Here is a 21,803-nt window from a genome sequence, read left to right on the forward strand (position 1 = left end):
TCAAAAAAGTGAAATCCCTTTGCCCGACGGCAACCTGATGGGGCTATATCAAACGTCTTTTTATCCAAAGGATAAAGCGCGCTACAGTAAAATACGTTTTTTATAATATTTCAAAAAGTCAATTTTAACCCCACAGCCAGCTGCTGACATTTGTAATGTGTCTATTGAACGTCAACCTAAAACAAATGAATATACTGTTGCTGCCAGGCATCGTTTCAATTGTAAAATTGTTCTTTCTTGTAAAATTGCACTAAAACGAATTTAATGAAAAGTATCAACCGTTACACGCCGTTAAATTTCTGCTATATCTATTCTTTATACATTTCATTACGACTTTCTCAGTAGTAGCAACGCACTGTATATGCAAGCGTACGGCTGAGGTCTATAGCACAGGCCTGCGCCTGTACAATGCATTATTCATGTTGATGGCAGCAAGCTAGACACAGCCAAAATAAAGTGAATATCCAACAACATTCTCTGGCAAAATCAGTCGTTTCATTCCACATGTTTACCTCAGAGCAACATAAACTAAAGACTGAAGGTTTTCGGCCTAATTTGCCGTTCTAAGGATATTCGTTTGTCTTCACATTCAAGCTAGGTGAAATCGATTAAAAAGACAAAGGCTCCATAAAATCGATATATTACATTTTCGTTGTAGGCCTACAAGCTATAGCTTTACAGCCATTGAATTTACTAGCAGGCTACTGCGTAGAATCAAATAGAAACAACTTTCTACTAGAGCAAATCGCAAATTACAAAAGGCAAATATCATTACAGCCTCTGAAACAAATCTAATGCGTACTATTCCCCAGGGTACAGCAACAAATTGCCTTAATTTTCCACTCTAAACAACAAACTAAAGATATTGTCCACAAATTTGCATTGCAATAAAACATGCCATTTTGTGGTAGATACACATTTAGGACAACATTTGAACTCCATTTTCTGCAAAAATGCTTTTAAAATCACCCTTTTTCGTTGTATTTCAAAAAAGAAATATGTTATATGAATGTTAGCCTGCGAAACTAATTTAATATGCAATATCCGGAAAGACATTTAAAAATAAAATCAGTTGTTTTGCTATTTAGGCTTTCAATTCGTTTTTACTGTAAACGCTATTTCAAGATAACGGTTTCGCAGGCTATTGGACAATGCTTTATAAATTAAAAACATCCTTTTAAATCAAGATTTATAGGCGCGGTTAGGCCATAAAACGACTTTTACAAGCTGACGATGTAGGCCTATAGACTTGCTAGTATATGCGACAAGCTCTGAATCACACCGTTGACTTTCTTAAAATTTAGGCAGGTTTTCATTGACCCTTGAAAATCAATCATTGGTTTACTTTAGTTTTGTTAAACTTTCACTGTTTGCATACTAGTTTTATTTTTCGACTTTTGTTTTACACTATTTTGGGAGATAAGTATAGAGAAACGCGAAACTTTATATAATACCTCAACGCTGGTTGCCAATGCAACTTTACGCTAGTAGAGTTCAACCTAATACAAACAGAATACGACAGCAAAACGGTTTTATTATCTGGTTATGTTGTACTGAACAAGGTTGCATGTTAAATATATGATACTTTACGTTTTCTAAAACAGGTAATTTTACCCCGTATATTTGCAAAACAACTAAAAAATAAGCATCAATTGTCGTATTTTGTTTATATGGAGAAAATAATCGCCTTTTCTAGCATTTATACGATAGAATACTTACAAACACTTTGCCATGCAATTCCTTAGACCATTAATGGCGGAGGTGTCATTTTCAGTTAAAGGGGGGTTTCCCAGAACTGCTTAAAGTGTAGACAGCTGAGAGAAGAAAACTGCGAAGGACAAACCAATGTCAATATGAGAAAAGTAGCAACTTTTCACAATAAATACAAACTTTGTCGTCGACTGTAGGCACATTTCATTAAGCTTAAACTATCATGGTTAACGTGAAATTTTGTGGTATTTGACAAAGTAAGAAAACGACAGAACAGCAGCTAGTTTATAAATTAAAAGGTCCAATGGCGCTGGTCTACACATTTTCGTCCGTGCATTATTTGGATTAGGGTGTTAGCTTTTGGTTGGAGGATTTTCAAAGTATTTTAAGTATTGTTATTATATTTATTCTCTCATATTTATTTTTTCCTTGCAATTTCAATTTTGACAACTCGTTAACTGTCAAAAAAGTGGTAGTATTTTAGACCACACTTATTTAATACCATATTTATAAAGCAGAATGTATAACAAATAACTTTATTTAGATTTTTTGTCAATTATTGCACTCTGCTTGTTTTTAACTACAAACTGTTTCCTATACCTGTACAGTTTAGGAGTATAGCTAGTGTGCTGGCTAGCTTTTGGTCAGTTTAGGCTAATCTAGTTTGTTTTAAAGTTGATTTTGTTGTTTCGCGCTGGTCTAGAATCCTACATTTATTTTAACAGTAACAAAACGAGTTGTCAAATTTTAAATTGTTAGGAAGAAAGAAATATTGGAGAATATTAATAATAACAATTGACCCACCCAAACTCTTACCTTAAACCAAATATTATTAGCAACATAAACCCCAGTGAAAATGTGGTAGGATTGTGGACCAGCACCTGTTGTTTTCCTGAATATACAGGTTCTTTAGTAATGTAGTCACTAACCCCCATTTTTATACTATTTTAGAAATATTGCTTTAAGTGTTAAACTGCCACATTTTGCAAAATGGCTGCCAAGTACAAGGTTGTGATGATTCGCCATGGTGAAAGCGAATGGAATAAACTAAACAAGTTCTGTGGATGGTTTGATGCAGAACTAAGTTCAAAGGGATTAGAGGAAGCAAAAGCAGCAGGGGAGGCTCTAAAAGATGCCGGGTACAAATTCGACATCGCTTATACTTCGGTGCTAAAAAGAGCCAACAACACCCTTGAAGAGATTTTAAAAATCCTTGGGCAGGAGGACCTTTGCGTTGAAAAGTCTTGGCGTCTCAACGAGCGTCATTACGGAGGCCTAACTGGCTTAAACAAAGCCGAAACTGCAAAGAAATACGGCGACGAGCAAGTACACATTTGGCGAAGAAGCTTTGACACTCCACCACCTGAAATGAAAGAGGATCATGAGTACTATGAAAAAATCGCAAAAGATGAAAGATACAGCAACATGAAACCAGGGGATATGCCGACTTGTGAAAGCCTCAAGCTGACCATCAAACGGGCGCTTCCGTACTGGAACGACAGCATTGTTCCAAGTATAAAGGCTGGAAAGAGCATTATCATCGCAGCGCACGGCAACAGTCTTCGAGGCATCGTAAAGTATTTAGACAACATGTCTGATGAAGCCATTATGGCACTGAACCTGCCAACTGGGATCCCCTTCTATTACGAACTGGACGAAAACATGAAACCGGTCACGTCTATGAAGTTTATGGGAAGTGAAGAGACAGTTCAAAAGGCAATGGCTGCTGTCGCAGCACAAGGCAAATCAAAGTAGTTCTGTCCAAGCATTTCGCCCCCATATAAAATTCAATATGTTAACCAGAAATTTATTTACACTGTCGTTTTGGATATTTTGTATTAATAGAGTACTTTTGTTATGCCTGTAAATGCACAATATTTTCTGTTTTTGTTTGTTGTTGCAGATCTTACTCAAAAATGCTTTTATTAATATTTGTATGAATGTTTAAATGTTGTCAATACAGTATATTAAGCATAAAACATTAATTTCTTGTTTGAAGTTTACAGGAAATTAAGATTATGTTTAAAGCAAAATATACTGTTGATCAAACCAATAAAAAGTAATTTTACAAAATTACATAAAAATAGTTATAGATAGAAAAACCATAACATCTAAAATAACAACTATTATAAAAAGCCAAAATTTTACATCACTAATAACAATTTGTTGTTTAGAATTGCCATTTTATTTGTGGTACAGTATCAGGCATTGCTCTTAGCAGTCAAAAACAGGTTTCCGAAACAAAATGTAAAAAGTTTATTAAGTCGGAGATATTAAATGTAATTTCAACCAACAATAATAATCACCCTTTTTTTATGCTAAACAATATGTTTATAGCAAAACAACTTAAAATAAAACGTAAAAAAAAGCAATTTAACATTATAAAAAGTTTACTAAGATGAACGTTTTCTACAGTTTTAATAATACGTTTTCTACAGTTTTAAAATAGTAACTTACCTTCAAAATTAAGTCACTGAAAACAAAAGCAATCTAGAACTATATGCCAATGCTAACATGGTTTTGCAAAATAAACATTACTGAACAAAAAAAATAAGCTTAGGCCAACCAAAAATGTTTAAATTCGAGTTCCAATGAGCAATAACTAGTTAATAATAAAACTAAGAAGTCTAGAGCTATAATTCTAATATATAAAAAAAACGTTTTTGCAAACTGTGCATCTTTTTTCAGTAAAATAACAACGTAGACCTACATGTAACTGGCCGGGAACCCATGTGCAGTAATGCATAACAAGATATATTAGCCAGTCAAGGAGATTGGGGCCCTAAAACATTCCAATGGAATATGGGTAACCACGTTAGTACAGTGATATTTGACAGCCATCCTACTGTTGAACAGTAATTTCAAATTGCGAAGCTGGTATTGTTAACTACAGTGTTCGACAAACTGTGGGCCTTTTAGCCAATTTTAATGGGCCGCCAGATATTTAATATTATTTCAGTTTTATCATGTAGTTGTGGGCAGGGGCGCCCGCAGAAAATTTTCCAGGGGGGGCAATCAGGGGTCTTGAATTTTCAACTTAGGGAATTCCCCTTTTTTTCGCCTGATGTTAATGAATAATGACGTCATTACAGATAGCACAGTTGCCGCCCCTGTCCTACGAAGAGGTAATGGTATCGTATGACGTCGTGTCACTTTTTACATGTGTTCCTGTGGAGTTGGCAATGAACATCGCGTCATCCAGGATTATAAACGACTATAGCCTTAAAGACAGAACACCATGGCTCCCGTTGGATATTGTGGACGGTTTGCGGATTTGCTTGGAGCAATCCTTTTTAACATTCAGGGGAAGCTTTTACCAGCAGGTTCAAGGCACAGCGATGGGTTCCCCGGTCTCTGTGGTTGTCGCGAACATGACAATGGAAGCGCTTGAGGAAAAAGACTTATCAACATTTGCCTACCCACCAAGATTCTGGCGGCGATATGTTGACGACATTTTTTGTGTCATTGATAATAACAAGGTTGAGGCATTTCTACAGCATCTCAACGAGGCGCAACCAGGCATTCTGTTTACCATGGAACTTCAATCGGTAAACTGTCTTCAATTTTTAGATGTTCAGGTCACAAGAACCGATGGCGGTGTCTTGTACTCGAAAGTGTACCACAAGCCAACGAGTACCGACAGGTATCTCAATTTTCGATCTCATCACCCTACATACCAGAAAAGAGGGGTGGTTCGTTCCCTGAAAGATCGGGCACGACGCTTGTGCACACTTAACGACGACTGCGAGGCGGAAAAATATAATGGCTACCCCAATTGGATTCTCCGTGATCGACGGGCAACTTGTCCCAAACAGGTGACTCATCCAAAAACAGAGGGTTTTGTGACACTTCCGTACATACCAAAACTGACGGATATTCTGCGGCGTATGTTGCGTGACTTTGGTGTAGCGGTGGGCGTCCAACCTGCCAATACTCTCCGCAAGCTACTGTGTCACCCGAAAGATCCAATCAACACCTTTGAACAACGAGGTGTTGTATATTCTATTCCCTGCGCCGAGTGTCCGTTAATATATATCGGGGACACTGGAAGGTCACTTAACACCCGACGAAAAGAACATCACCGGGATGTTGCCAACAGTGACGCGAAGAAGTCGGCCCTCTCCAATCACGCGGTGTCACAGGGCCACCGTATTAATTTTAATGCGGCGTCTGTTTTGGCCCGGAAATCTGACTACAGGAAAAGACTATTTCTTGAGTCATGGATTATTCACCAACGGGGCAACACAATGAACATCAAAACGGACGTGATGCTTTCAGCGTGCTACAGGCACCTGCTTAAAGATTAGAGGCCCAATCATTCGTTATCGCGTGTTGTTGTCGTTGCGTTGTGACGTGCTTGCGTTCCATTCTTTTTTCCTTTTTTCCTTTGTTTATCGTGCACTGTACTAGTCGCATTCAGTGTTATTTACCCTGATAAAGACGACCTGTATAGGACGTCGAAACGTCGGAATAAAAATTACATTTGCCAGAAGAGCTCTACAAACCTGATATTATGCCTGACAGCAATAGCTTATATAAGCAATTGTTAGTGCCTTTCTAACCTTTTGTAGCAGTTTGTGCTGGGCTGCAAGCTCGGGACTCGTGTAAGACTACCCGAGTCCGACGTGCGCATGCGCAATAGCATTTTTCGAAACTAGTTGTCGCTGGTATTATTTGATAGGGTCAAACTCTGGTCATTCTGTGCACAGCTTGTCCGACTGTGTCGCTCAAGCGCTTGTTGTAAATTTGATCGTCCAGTGCTCAAATTCCCAGTTGTGTTTTTCTCGCGTTTGCTAAAGAAATAGTAACACTTCTGGCCGATATAAGATATACGAAGCAGCAAAAATCGCTGGAATCAGCAGTCACAAACTGTCCACACGTGGATTTTGATCGCGCTTGTTTACGGAGTTAAAATCATCGAACATTTCTTAAGTAAAGCTGGTAGCACCGACTTACCGTTTGTTTGCCCGATGGTGTACGTTGGCGAAACGGGAAGATCGTTCAATACACGCAGGAAAGAGCATATTCGCGATGTGAACAACAACGACGCCAAGAAGTCAGCCTTGGCGCAGCACGCTTGCAGTCGTCAACACGATATTAATTTCGATGGGGGCACTGTTCTTGCTAGAGAGAGCGACTACCGAAAACGTCTGTTTCGCGAATCCTGGCAGATACACCGAACGCCGGATACGATGAATATCAAAACGGACGTTTTGTTTCCAGCGCCGTACCGACAGGTGTTAAAAGATAACCTCTAAATTGCGCGTTGTCTTATCGCTTTATATTTTGAACGTTGTTTTATCGCTGTGAATTTTGAACGCGGCTCGCGCATTTTTATCTTCTTTTTTCTTATTGTGATTTTACTTGGCGCCTTGTTGGCTTTGTGCGTCAGTCCCTGACGAAGGCTTGCCGGATAGTAAGTCGAAACGTTGGTAGAAAATAATATATATTGCCAGAGGAACCTGTTTTAAATATTACCGTTTGTTTATTCGCGATAAATTTATTGTGTATTTATTTTTTTTTATCCCACACCCACCCTTCATCAGTTCAATAATGGCCTCAAATTTAGGTCTTATTTCAGTGTTCGTTCGTAAAACGTCACTATATAAATCTAACAAGGTAGCATTTGAAATAATGGGCTTTAAACAAGGCATATGTGCGTTAGACGTTTGGAAGCGATAGGTAAAGCAAACAGAAAACAACCAGTAAAATAATATTGATTTTTTTGTCTGCCCAGACAGGTTTTAAAGGTATTGCTGTTCAAAACAGCTAAAAGGGATTTAAAGACCAAGTCACACCTTTACTGATAAGGTGCACAAAACGTTGTAAATTATAAGGAATCGTTCTCAAAAAAGTGAAATCCCTTTGCCCGACGGCAACCTGGGGCTACATCAAACGTCTTTTTATTCAAAGGATAAAGCGCGCTACAGTAAAACACGTTTTTTATAATATTTCTAAAAGTGAATTTTAACCTCACAGTCAGCTGCTGACATTTATAATGTGTCTATTGAACGTCAACCTAAAACAAATGAATATACTGTTGCTGCCAGGCATCGTTTCAAATGTAAAATTGTTCTTTCTTGTAAAATTGCACTAAAACGAATTTAATGAAAAGTACCAACGGTTACACGCCGTTAAATTTCTGCTATATCTATTCTTATACATTCCATTACGACCTTCTCAGTAGTAGCAACGCACTGTATATGCAAGCGTACGGCTGAGGTCTATAGCACAGGCCTGCGCCTGTACAATGCATTATTCATGTTGATGGCAGCAAGCTAGATTCATGTTGATGGCAGCAAGCTAGACACAGCCAAAATACATTGAATATACAACAACATTCGCTGGCAAAATCAGTCGTTACTAAAGACTGAAGGTTTTCGGCCAAATTTGCCGTTCTAAGGCTATTCGAATATCTTCAGATTCAAGCTAGGTGAAATCGATTGAAAAGACAAAGGCTCCATAAAATCAACATATTCCATTTCACTGTACAAGCTATAGCCTTTCAGTCGTTGAATTTACTAGCAGGTTACTGCGTAGAATCAAATAGAAACAAATTTCTACTAGAGCAAATCGAAAATTACAAAAGGCAAATATCATTACAGCCTCTGAAACAAATCTAATGCGTACTATTCCCCAGGGTACAGCAACAAAATTGCCTTAATGTTCCACTCTAAACAACAAACTAAAGATATTGTCCACACATTGGCGTTGCAATAAAAAAAACATTTTGCAAAAATCCCTTTAAAATCACCCTTTTTCGTTTGTATTTGTAAGGGAAATATGTTATATCACTGTTAGCCTGCGAAACTAATTTAATCTGCAATATCCGGAGAGACATTTAAAAATAAAATCAGTTGTTTTGCTATTTAGGCTTTCAATTCGTTTATACTGTAAACGCTATTCCAAGATAACGGTTTCGCAGGCCATTGGACAATGCTTTATAAATTAAAAACATCCTTTTAAATCAATATTTATAGGCGCGGTTATGCCATAAAACGACTTTAACAAGCCGACGTTATATAGACTTGCTAGTCTATGCGGCAAGCTCTATGTTAAACACACAGTTGACTTTCTTAAAATTTTAGGGAGGTTTTCATCAACCCTTGAAAAGTCATTTTACATTAGTTTTGTTAAACTTTCACTGTTTACTTTTTCGACTTTTGTTTTACATTATTTTGGGAGATGAAGCGTTGCGAAACGCGACTTTGTATATCATACTTAAACGCTGGGTGCCAATGCAATTTTATGCCAATAAAGTTCAACCGAATATAAACAGAATACGACAGCAAAATGGTTATTAACTATATTGAACAAGGTTGCATGTTAAATATCTGATACTTTAGGTTTTTCTAAAACAGGTAATTTCATCCCGTATATTTGCTAAACAACTAAAAAAAGCATTAATTGTCGTATTTTGTTTATATGGAAAAAACAATCGCTTTTTCTAGCATTTATACGATAGAATACTTCGAACACTTTGCCATGCAATTCCACGGACCATTAATGGCGGTGTCATTTAACTTAAAGGGGGGTTTCCCAGAACTGCTTAAAGTGTAGACAGCTGAGAGACCATTGTCATTTCGGCGAATTAATTTTTCATGCTTTTTTTAATATTTTTTACGCCGTTTAACACAATTTCACATTCTTTTGCCTACGACGTATAAAACTGAACTACAATTAAATATTTTCGCGGTTTTTGTCATCAATATAATCAGATTGTCAATTCATTCAGATATTTACAGCAAAACAGGTTATTTTTAAAACTATCCACACATAAAATTTCCTAAAAAATTACATACATCTACTAGCAAGTATTCTTAACAAGATAAGCATAGTCTCCCACTCTGGTCATTCAGATATTTTCAGCGAAATAGGTTTTCCGTAGCCCATTTGTGCTTAAAAACAAAAAAAAGTAAAGTTTGGGGGGTACATTTGGTCGAATTTTTAAAAACTATCCGCACATTAAATTATCCTAAAAATTTCCATACAACTACTAGAAAGTATTCTTAACAAGATAAGCATAGTCTCCCACTCTGGTCATTCAGATATTTTCAGCGAAATAGGTTTTCCGTAGCCCATTTGTGCTAAAAAAAGTAAAGTTTGGGGGGTACATTTGGTCGAATTTTTAAAAACTATCCGCACATTAAATTATCCTAAAAATTTCCATACAACTACTAGAAAATATTCTTAACAAGATAAGCATAATCTCCCACTCTGGTCATTCAGATATTTTCAGCGAAATAGGTTTTCAGTAGCCCATTTGTGCTTAAAAACAAAAAAAAGTAAAGTTTGGGGTGTACATTTGGTCGAATTTTTAAAAACTATCCACACATTAAATTATCTTAAAAATTTACATACAACTACTAGAAAGTATTCTTAACAAGATAAGCATAGTCTCCCACTCTGGTCATTCAGATATTTTCAGCGAAATACGTTTTCCGTAGCCCATTTGTGCTAAAAAAAAAGTAAAGTTTGGGGGGTACATTTGGTCGATTGTTTGAAAACTATACGCACATTAAAATTTCCATACAACTGCAAGAAAGTATTCTTAACAAGATAAGCATAGTCTCCCACTCTGGTCATTCAGATATTTTCAGCGAAATAGGTTTTCCGTAGCCCATTTGGGCTTAAAACCAAAAAAAATTAAAGTTTGGGGGGTACATTTGGTCGAAGTTTTAAAAACTATCCGCACATTAAAATTTCCTACAAATTTACATACAACCACTAGAAAGTATTCTTAACAAGATAAGCATAGTCTCCCACTCTGGTCATTCAGATATTTTCAGCGAAATCGGTTTTTGTGCTTAAAAACAAAAAAAAGTAAAGTTTGGGGGGTACATTTGGTTGCATACCTCTCTAGTAGCCTCATTAAGCTTATATGTGGCAAGTAATTTTAGGGTTTCACGTTTATTTTGTGTTAACCAAATAATTTTTTTTGTAATATTTTGCAAATGGCGTCAAACGCAAAAATGGTATAACATACCTTGATCCTTTAAAGCAGTGGTCGGCAAACTGTGAACCGCGACCCAAATGTTGGCCGCAGAGCCATTTTAGTGGCCCGCGAGTTACTTTTAAATGGTTTATTGTTATCATGTAGTTGTGGGCCGCGTGATGGCCGTGCATTCATTGCACTTCATTTTAAAAGTTTATGTGGCTGAGAATTACACTGTCTCAGCCTGGTTCAGGCCCGCGCGCCAAATGTGGCCATGTTCTTCCAACTGAAACCTGTAGGCGCAATTTTTGCGTTTCGCGTGATAAATGTGGTTTATTTGCATAATACGTGTTGTTTCTGTTAGGGAAGAACACGTTTCTTAAATTACTTGATCTATGACGTTACTTGTGACGTTAATGGTGCGGATTTTTATGTTCTTCTATCAGTTTTACTTTAATCCAGTGTTTCTTAACCTTTTTTGTTTAAGGGCGCACGTTAGAGACGTATGAAAACGTTGCGGCGCACCTTACGAGCGAAGCGAGCGCGAAATTTTTTAGGTGTACCGGTATTTCTCTTAAATTGTCTTCATTATGCCAATTTTGATGGTAATTGGCTTTTATGAATTTGTTGCTGATGAAACTACTTTTATTTGAACATTCTAACGTAGTTGGTTTCGGCAAACTTGTGTCTTCGTGTAGTATCAGCTCCTGTGCTTGCTACTGTACCTTGCTCTCAGTATGTTTTATCAAGGACACATAATAAAAGCACAACGTTTTCAACATCGTCACCATTGCGTGAAGGAATTTATCCGGGGGAACCAGACCGTGGCCCAAAACAACACCCTAGACCTTCTCTGGGGCTGTTACTATAGCAACCTCAAGGTCCGTGCGTCACATTTGGTGGTTTTCCATTGATTTCCGGCTGAAGTGAAAATTTGTTTCTCTCTTAAGCAACCTAGAGAGTGTTGCGTACTTAGCTGCATTAGACGCTTTTCTAGTCGTCGTGTGTTCTAGCTTACTTGTTTGCGTATTTTATCAAAGGGAGCGTTGAACAACTTGCTATCTGACACCAACCGAATCTGTAATTACAGTAAATGGAGTTTAATAAGCATATATTTTATCTACTTTACACAAATTTGCGTAGTTCAATAAATATAGCCTAAAGCGTTCCACAAGCATGTGGCGAAAGTGTATTTTTTTATAGTGTCTATAAATCAAAACTGTTTTTATTGTCATGAGGAACCGCAGTGTTTGGGATAAGCTGGTTTTTTTCGAAGGTTAACCGAGATACGCGACGCCTTTAATTTAAAACAATTTTAGCAAAATAGGATTGGACATACTAAAAACATAACTCAGATTTTTTCAGTTAAGCGGAAAATACAGCTGGGGGTGGGGGGGGGCATGACCACGCTCCCTTGGATACGCCCATGTTTGTCGGTTAGGCCGAAGCGGTTCCGCTTCAATTTAAAGACGAGCGTTGGTTCCGTTAAACTTGAACAAAGCAAGAAAAAAGGTTTGTGAGCGAACAAAATACGCGAGAGTCTGCATCGCAAGGTTGTCTCGTACTTCGCTCGACATTTACCACTTGTTGTTCAACCATTAGCGACTGAAAGTTTGAGATTTTGGTGAAAACCTTCTAAATGTAGCTCAGAAAACAAAAGCATAATTAAGTTCGGTTCAAAATATTTAAAATTAATGCCTTTTTATCAGTTTTAATCGTTTTTTTTAATTAAAAGCAGTCGTTATGTTTGCCTTACTGAAGGTGTTGTCAACAAAATTTGTTTACTATGTTTTTGCAAAGTAACATGTCAAAAATTCACGGTAAATCTTGTATTATTTAACAACTTTTTTAGCCGGTTTTGGCGCAAATTTTTATGGTGGACTTACTTTATGACGTCATTAATAACCGTTACTATCTGATTAACAGTAAAGACTACCATTGTCATTTCGGCGAAATAATTTTTCATGCTTTTTTTAACATTTTTTACGCCGGTTAACACAATTTCACTTTGTTTTGTCTACGACGTATAAAACTGAACTACAATTAAATATTTTCGAGTTTTTTGTTATCAATATAATCAGATTGTCAATTCATTCGGATATTTACAGCAAAATAGGTTTTCCGTAGCCCATTTGTGCTTAAAAACAAAGAAAAATTGAAGTTGGGGGTACATTTGGTCGAATTTTTAAAAACTATCCGCACATTAAATTATCCTAAAAATTTACATACAACTACTAGAAAGTATTCTTAACTAGATAAGCATAGTCTCCCACTCTGGTCATTCAGATATTTTCAGCGAAATAGGTTTTCCGTAGCCCATTTGTGCTTAAAAACCAAAAAAAATTAAAGTTTGGGGGGTACATTTGGTCGAATTTTTAAAAACTATCCGCACATTAAAATTTCCTACAAATTTACATACAACTACTAGAAAGTATTCTTAACAAGATAAGCATAGTCTCCCACTCTGGTCATTCAGATATTTTCAGCGAAATCGGTTTTTGTGCTTAAAAACAAAAAAAAAGTAAAGTTTGGGGGGTACATTTGGTTGCATACCTCTCTAGTAGCCTCATTAAGCTTATATGTGGCAAGTAATTTTTAGGGTTTCACGTTTATTTTGTGTTAACCAAATAATTTTATTTGTAATATTTTGCAAATGGCGTCAAACGCAAAAATGGTATAACATACCTTGATCCTTTAAAGCAGTGGTCGGCAAACTGTGAACCGCGACCCAAATGTTGGCCGCAGAGCCATTTTAGTGGCCCGCGAGTTACTTTTAAATGGTTTATTGTTATCATGTAGTTGTGGGCCGCGTGATGGCCGTGCATTCATTGCACTTCATTTTAAAAGTTTATGTGGCTGAGAATTACACTGTCTCAGCCTGGTTCAGGCCCGCGCGCCAAATGTGGCCATGTTCTTCCAACTGAAACCTGTAGGCGCAATTTTTGCGTTTCGCGTGATAAATGTGGTTTATTTGCATAATACGTGTTGTTTCTGTTAGGGAAGAACACGTTTCTTAAATTACTTGATCTATGACGTTACTTGTGACGTTAATGGTGCGGATTTTTATGTTCTTCTATCAGTTTTACTTTAATCCAGTGTTTCTTAACCTTTTTTGTTTAAGGGCGCACGTTAGAGACGTATGAAAACGTTGCGGCGCACCTTACGAGCGAAGCGAGCGCGAAATTTTTTAGGTGTACCGGTATTTCTCTTAAATTGTCTTCATTATGCCAATTTTGATGGTAATTGGCTTTTATGAATTTGTTGCTGATGAAACTACTTTTATTTGAACATTCTAACGTAGTTGGTTTCGGCAAACTTGTGTCTTCGTGTAGTATCAGCTCCTGTGCTTGCTACTGTACCTTGCTTTCAGTATGTTTTATCAAGGACACATAATAAAAGCACAACGTTTTCAACATCGTCACCATTGCGTGAAGGAATTTATCCGGGGAAACCAGACCGTGGCCCAAAACAACACCCTAGACCTTCTCTGGGGCTGTTACTATAGCAACCTCAAGGTCCGTGCGTCACATTTGGTGGTTTTCCATTGATTTCCGGCTGAAGTGAAAATTTGTTTCTCTCTTAAGCAACCTAGAGAGTGTTGCGTACTTAGCTGCATTAGACGCTTTTCTAGTCGTCGTGTGTTCTAGCTTACTTGTTTGCGTATTTTATCAAAGGGAGCGTTGAACAACTTGCTATCTGACACCAACCGAATCTGTAATTACAGTAAATGGAGTTTAATAAGCATATATTTTATCTACTTTACACAAATTTGCGTAGTTCAATAAATATAGCCTAAAGCGTTCCACAAGCATGCGGCGAAAGTGTATTTTTTTATAGTGTCTATAAATCAAAACTGTTTTTATTGTCATGAGGAACCGCAGTGTTTGGGATAAGCTGGTTTTTTTCGAAGGTTAACCGAGATACGCGACGCCTTTAATTTAAAACAATTTTAGCAAAATAGGATTGGACATACTAAAAACATAACTCAGATTTTTTCAGTTAAGCGGAAAATACAGCTGGGGGTGGGGGGGGGGCATGACCACGCTCCCTTGGATACGCCCATGTTTGTCGGTTAGGCCGAAGCGGTTCCGCTTCAATTTAAAGACGAGCGTTGGTTCCGTTAAACTTGAACAAAGCAAGAAAAAAGGTTTGTGAGCGAACAAAATAAGCGAGAGTCTGCATCGCAAGGTTGTCTCGTACTTCGCTCGACATTTAGCACTTGTTGTTCAACCATTAGCGACTGAAAGTTTGAGATTTTGGTGAAAACATTCCAAATGTAGCTCAGAAAACAAAAGCATAATTAAGTTCGGTTCAAAATATTTAAAATTAATGCCTTTTTATCAGTTTTAATCGTTTTTTTTTAATTAAAAGCAGTCGTTATGTTTGCCTTACTGAAGGTTTTGTCAACAAAATTTGTTTACTATGTTTTTGCAAAGTAACATGTCAAAAATTCACGGTAAATCTTGTATTATTTAACAACTTTTTTAGCCGGTTTTGGCGCAAATTTTTATGGTGGACTTACTTTATGACGTCATTAATAACCGTTACTATCTGATTAACAGTAAAGACTACCATTGTCATTTCGGCGAAATAATTTTTCATGCTTTTTTTAACATTTTTTACGCCGGTTAACACAATTTCACTTTGTTTTGTCTACGACGTATAAAACTGAACTACAATTAAATATTTTCGAGTTTTTTGTTATCAATATAATCAGATTGTCAATTCATTCGGATATTTACAGCAAAATAGGTTTTCCGTAGCCCATTTGTGCTTAAAAACAAAGAAAAATTGAAGTTGGGGGTACATTTGGTCGAATTTTTAAAAACTATCCGCACATTAAATTATCCTAAAAATTTACATACAACTACTAGAAAGTATTCTTAACTAGATAAGCATAGTCTCCCACTCTGGTCATTCAGATATTTTCAGCGAAATAGGTTTTCCGTAGCCCATTTGTGCTTAAAAACCAAAAAAAATTAAAGTTTGAGGGGTACATTTGGTCGAATTTTTAAAAACTATCCGCACATTAAAATTTCCTACAAATTTACATACAACTACTAGAAAGTATTCTTAACAAGATAAGCATAGTCTCCCACTCTGGTCATTCAGATATTTTCAGCGAAATCGGTTTTTGTGCTTAAAAACAAAAAAAGAGTAAAGTTTGGGGGGTACATTTGGTTGCATACCTCTCTAGTAGCCTCATTAAGCTTATATGTGGCAAGTAATTTTTAGGGTTTCACGTTTATTTTGTGTTAACCAAATAATTTTATTTGTAATATTTTGCAAATGGCGTCAAACGCAAAAATGGTATAACATACCTTGATCCTTTAAAGCAGTGGTCGGCAAACTGTGAACCGCGACCCAAATGTTGACCGCAGAGCCATTTTAGTGGCCCGCGAGTTACTTTTAAATGGTTTATTGTTATCATGTAGTTGTGGGCCGCGTGATAGCCGTGCATTCATTGCACTTCATTTTAAAAGTTTATGTGGCTGAGAATTACACTGTCTCAGCCTGGTTCAGGCCCGCGCGCCAAATGTGGCCATGTTCTTCCAACTGAAACCTGTAGGCGCAATTTTTTGCGTTTCGCGTGATAAATGTGGTTTATTTGCATAATACGTGTTGTTTCTGTTAGGGAAGAACACGTTTCTTAAATTACTTGATCTATGACGTTACTTGTGACGTTAATAGTGCGGATTTTTTTGTTCTTCTATCAGTTTTACTTTAATCCAGTATGTTTCTTAACCTTTTTTGCTTAAGGGCGCACGTTAGAGACGTATGAAAACGTTGCGGCGCACCTTACGAGCGAAGCGAGCTTGAAATTTTTTAGGTGTACCGGTATTTCTCTTAAATTGTCTTCATTATGCCAATTTTGATGGTAATTGGCTTTTATGAATTTGTTGCTGATGAAACTACTTTTATTTGAACATTCTAACGTAGTTGGTTTCGGCAAACTTGTGTGTTCGTGTAGTATCAGCTTCTGTGCTTGCTACTGTACCTTGCTCTCAGTATGTTTTATCAAGGACACATAATAAAAGCACAACGTTTTCAACATTGTCACCATTGCGTGAAGGAATTTATCCGGGGGAACCAGACCGTGGCCCAAAACAACACCCTAGACCTTCTCTGGGGCTGTTACTATAGCAACTCAAGGTCCGTGCGTCACATTTGGTGGTTTTCCATTGGTTTCCGGCTGAAGTGAAAATTTGTTTCTCTCTTAAGCAACCTAGAGAGTGTTGCGTACTTAGCTGCATTAGACGCTTTTCTAGTCGTCGTGTGTTCTAGCTTACTTGTTTGCGTATTTTATCAAAGGGAGCGTTGAACAACTTGCTATCTGACACCAGCCGAATCTGTAATTACAGTAAATGGAGTTTCATAAGCATATATTTTATTTACTTTACACAAATTTGCGTAGTTCAATAAATATAGCCTAAAGCGTTCCACAAGCATGTGGCGAAAGTGTATTTTTTTATAGTGTCTATAAATCAAAACTGTTTTTATTGTCATGAGGAACCGCTGTGTTTGGGATAAGCTGTTTTTTTTTCGAAGCTTAACCGAGATACGCGACGCCTTTAGTTTAAAACAATTTTAGCAAAATAGGATTGGACATACTAAAAACATAACTCAGATTTTTTCAGTTAAGCGGAAATTACAGCTGGGGGTGGGGGCGCATGACCACGCTCCCTTGCATACGCCCATGTTTGTCGGTTAGGCCGAAGCGGTTCCGCTTCAATTTAAAGACGAGCGTTGGTTCCGTTAAACTTGAACAAAGCAAGAAAAAAGGTTTGTGAGCGAACAAAATACGCGAGAGTCTGCATCGCAAGGTTGTCTCGTACTTCGCTCGACATTTAGCACTTGTTGTTCAACCATTAGCGACTGAAAGTTTGAGATTTTGGTGAAAACCTTCTAAATGTAGCTCAGAAAACAAAAGCATAATTAAGTTCGGTTCAAAATATTTAAAATTAATGCCTTTTTATCAGTTTTAATCGTTTTGTTTAATTAAAAGCAGTCGTTAAGTTTGCCTTACTGAAGGTTTTGTCAACAAAATTTGTTTACTATGTTTTTGCAAAGTAACATGTCAAAAATTCACGGTAAATCTTGTATTATTTGACAACTTTTTTAGCCGGTTTTGGCGCAAATTTTTATGGTGGACTTACTTTATGACGTCATTAATAACCGTTACTATCTGATTAACAGTAAAGACTACCATTGTCATTTCGGCGAAATAATTTTTCATGCTTTTTTAAACATTTTTTACGCCGTTTAACACAATTTCACTTTGTTTTGTCTACGACGTATAAAACTGAACTACAATTAAATATTTTCGCGTTTTTTGTCATCAATATAATCAGATTGTCAATTCATTCAGATATTTACAGCAAAATAGGTTTTCCGTAGCCCATTTGTGCTTAAAAACAAAGAAAAGTTGAAGTTGGGGGTACATTTGGTCGAATTTTTAAAAACTATCCGCACATTAAAATTTCCTAAAAATTTACAAGAAAGTATTCCTAACAAGATAAGCATAGTCTCCCACTCTGGTCATTCAGATATTTTCAGCGAAATAGGTTTTTGTGCTTAAAAACTAAAAAAATTAAAGTTTGGGGGGTACATTTGGTCGAATTTTTAAAAACTATCCGCACATTAAAATTTCCTACAAATTTACATACAACTACTAGAAAGTATTCTTAACAAGATAAGCATAGTCTCCCACTCTGGTCATTCAGATATTTTCAGCGAAATAGGTTTTCCGTAGCCCATTTGTGCTTAAAAACAAAAAAAATTAAAGTTTGGGGGGTACATTTGGTCGAATTTTTAAAAACTATCCGCACATTAAAATTTCCTAAAAATTTACAAGAAAGTATTCCTAACAAGATAAGCATAGTCTCCCACTCTGGTCATTCAGATATTTTCAGCGAAATAGGTTTTTGTGCTTAAAAACAAAAAACATTAAAGTTTGGGGGGTACATTTGGTCGAATTTTTAAAAACTATCCGCACATTAAAATTTCCTACAAATTTACATACAACTACTAGAAAGTATTCTTAACAAGATAAGCATAGTCTCCCACTCTGGTCATTCAGATATTCATTCAGCTAACGTGAAGTTTTGTGCTATTTGACAAAGTAAGAAAACGACAAAACAAACATAGTTTATAAATTAAAAGGTTTAATGGCGCTGGTCTACAATCCTACCACATTTTCTTCCGTGCATTATTTGGATTAAGGTGTTTAATTTAAGTATTGTTATTATATTTATTCTCCCATATTTATTTTTTCTTGCAATTTCAATTTTGACAACTCATTAACTGTCAAAAAGTGGTAGTATTTTAGACAAGCACCTATTTAATACTATATTTATAAAGCAAAATGTATAACAAGTAACTTAATTTAGATATTTTGTCAATTATTGCACTTTGCTTCTCTTTGAACTACAAATTGTTACTTAATGTACAGTTTGTGCTAATTTAACTTCCTTTTTGTTGTCAAGTTGATTTTGTCGTATTCTTATATATACGAGTGTTTTATTATTGTAGTAACTAACCCCCATTTTTGTATTATTGTAGAAATATTGCTTTAAGTTTTAAACTGCCACATTTTGCAAAATGGCTGCCAAGTACAAGGTTGTGATGATTCGCAACGGCGAAAGTGAATGGAACAAAAAAAACAAGTTCTGCGGATGGTTTGATGCAGAGCTAAGTATAAAGGGATTAAAGGAAGTAAAAGAAGCAGGGGAGGCTCTAAAAGATGCCGGTTACAAATTCGACATCGCTTACACTTCGGTGCTAAACAGAGCCAACAGCACCCTTGACGAGATTTTAAAAATCCTTGGGCAGGAGGACCTTCGCGTTGAAAGGTCTTGGCGTCTCAATGAGCGCCATTACGGAGGCCTAACTGGCTTGGACATAGCCGAAACCGTAAACATATACGGCCACGAGCAAGTACGCATTTGGCAAAGAAGCTTTGACACTCCACCACCTGAAATGAAAGAGGATCATGAGTACTATGAAATAATCGCAAAAGATGAGAGATACAGCAGCATGAAACCAGGTGATATGCCGACTTGTGAAAGCCTCAAGCTGACCCTCAAACGGGCGCTTCCGTACTGGAACGACAGCATTGTTCCAAGTATAAAGGCTGGAAAGAGCATTATCATTGCATCGCACGGCAACAGTCTTCGAGGCATCGTGAAGTATTTAGATGACATGTCTGATGAAGCCATTATGGCACTGAACCTGCCAACTGGGATCCCCTTCTATTACGAACTGGACGAAAACATGAAACCGGTCACGTCTATGAAGTTTATAGGAAGTGAAGAGACAGTTCAAAAGGCAATGGCAGCTGTTTCAGCACAAGGCTAATCAAAGTAGTCTGTCCAAGCATTTCGCCCCCATATAAAATTCAATATGTTAACCAGAAAATTATTTACACTCTTGTTTTGGATATTTTGTATTAATAGAGTACTTTTGTCATGCCTGTAAATGCACAATATTTTCTGTTTTTGTTTGTTGTAGCAGATCTTACCCAAAAATGCTTTTATTAATATTTGTATGAATATTTAAATGTTGTCAATACAGTATATTAAGCATTAATTTCTTGTTTGGAAGTCCACAGGAAATTAAGATTATGTTTAAAGCAAAATATACTGTTGATCAAACCAATTAATCTATCAGTAAAAAGTAATTTTACAAAATTACATAAAAATAGTTATAGATAGAAAAACCATAGCATCTGACATAACAACTATTATAAAAAGCCAAAATTTTACATCACGAATAACAATTTGTTGTTTAGAATTGCCATTTTATTTGTGGTACAGTATCAGGCACTGCTCTTAGCAGTCAAAAACAGGTTTCCGAAACAAAATGTAAAAAGTTTATTAAGTCAGAGATATTAAATGTAATTTCAACCAAAAATAATAATCATCCTTTTTTATGTTGAACACAAACAACAACATTGTAGCATTTAGCCTACTTTTACGTCAATATACACGTGACCATTGTCCACTGACGTGTGACCGCCGCGCCTAGCGAATTGCTTTTCCGCTTTTTGACAATTGAATTTATACGTCTTAGTGATAGGCGGCCAGAATCCACGCGGTATTATCGCGTGTGTACTGAGATTTGCGATGTAACAATCCCTAAGACGACAGAAGAAAATTCCATGGGCAAGTTGACCCACAATAACTTTAAAGCCAAACGCTAAGCTTACCGAATTGTGCATGAAATTTATCGCCATGTATCTATTATTCGATGTATCGCATTTCATCAATGTACGCCTGAAATTTATTTGTGTCACAAAGGGTCCGAGCGACCAAGAAAAATAATCGTTCAAACTTTGTTTATAAAACAGACAGCCTTCAGCTGTTCATTTGAGTTGCCGCAGCTTAAAAGAGCCCGGCCAAACATTTATTGTTTCCTGTATTGCATCTTCAATCGTTTGTGTACATATATATCACGGAGAAAACTCTTTTACAAAATCGCCCCCAAAAAAATCATAAAAACACCCATAAAACGTTGCTCTCTTGAGTTGTAAATATATTGTTTTCTAATAACGCCACGCTTGTTTTTCGCTCGCCATTTTTGCATGCTATTTCTCTTCATGTCCCACAGCTTTCGAACATGCACTCAAACCAAATCCTAATATCAATCTTCCAGATCTCTTTTCAAATTAATGAACAACCCTTCCTACGTCTGGCTTGTTCATTGGAAGGGGAATTCTGTAGCATTTAGCTTACTTTTACGTCACTATACACGTGACCATTGTTCACTGACGTGTGACCGCCGAGCCTAGCGAATTGCTTTTCCGCTTTTGACAATTCATTCTACTATATACGTCTTACTAATAGCGGCTTGAATCACCGCTCTGTTTATCGCTGTATTTCTGAGATTTGTAAATATACTCTAAGAGCAACTATCTACTGAGTGGATTGTCTTTGCTTAGAGTACAAGAAGTTAGAGTCGGATTAAGAACTTGTAAGAGACTTAGTCAGCCGTCGACCCTCGTCTACAGGGTCAGCAGCCTTCTTATAGCTCCCTACGAACTCTCCACGCTTCAACATAAATATGTTTTTAGCAAAACAACTTTAAATAAAATGTAAAAAAGGCAATTTAACATTACAAAAAGTTTATTAAGATGAACGTTTACTACAGTTTTAATAAT

The 21,803-nt window shown here is 36.7% G+C and overlaps 1 protein-coding gene and 2 pseudogenes across 1 annotated transcript; all 3 read left to right on the plus strand.

Moving 5' to 3' along the window:
* The first annotated feature begins 2,665 nt into the window (after positions 1-2,665).
* Positions 2,666-4,012, plus strand: LOC146139258 (phosphoglycerate mutase 2 pseudogene; annotated as a pseudogene).
* A 1,231-nt stretch (positions 4,013-5,243) lies between these two features.
* On the plus strand, positions 5,244-6,017 carry LOC146139259 (uncharacterized). Its single transcript, XM_083391778.1, has one exon. The coding sequence runs from the start codon at positions 5,244-5,246 to the stop codon at positions 6,015-6,017; it is 774 nt and encodes a 257-aa protein (XP_083247904.1).
* A 13,194-nt stretch (positions 6,018-19,211) lies between these two features.
* LOC146139260 (phosphoglycerate mutase 2 pseudogene) lies at positions 19,212-21,557 on the plus strand (annotated as a pseudogene).
* The last annotated feature ends 246 nt before the right edge of the window (positions 21,558-21,803 follow it).

The sequence above is a fragment of the Ascidiella aspersa genome, chromosome 6 (genome assembly GCF_963924565.1).
Source record: "Ascidiella aspersa chromosome 6, kaAscAspe10.2, whole genome shotgun sequence".
Classification (NCBI taxonomy): Eukaryota; Metazoa; Chordata; class Ascidiacea; order Phlebobranchia; family Ascidiidae; genus Ascidiella; species Ascidiella aspersa.

Bases quoted from the DNA above. Each gene is read 5' to 3' on its own strand.
- LOC146139259 (XM_083391778.1), top strand. From the start codon at position 5,244: ATGGAACTTCAATCGGTAAACTGTCTTCAATTTTTAGATGTTCAGGTC.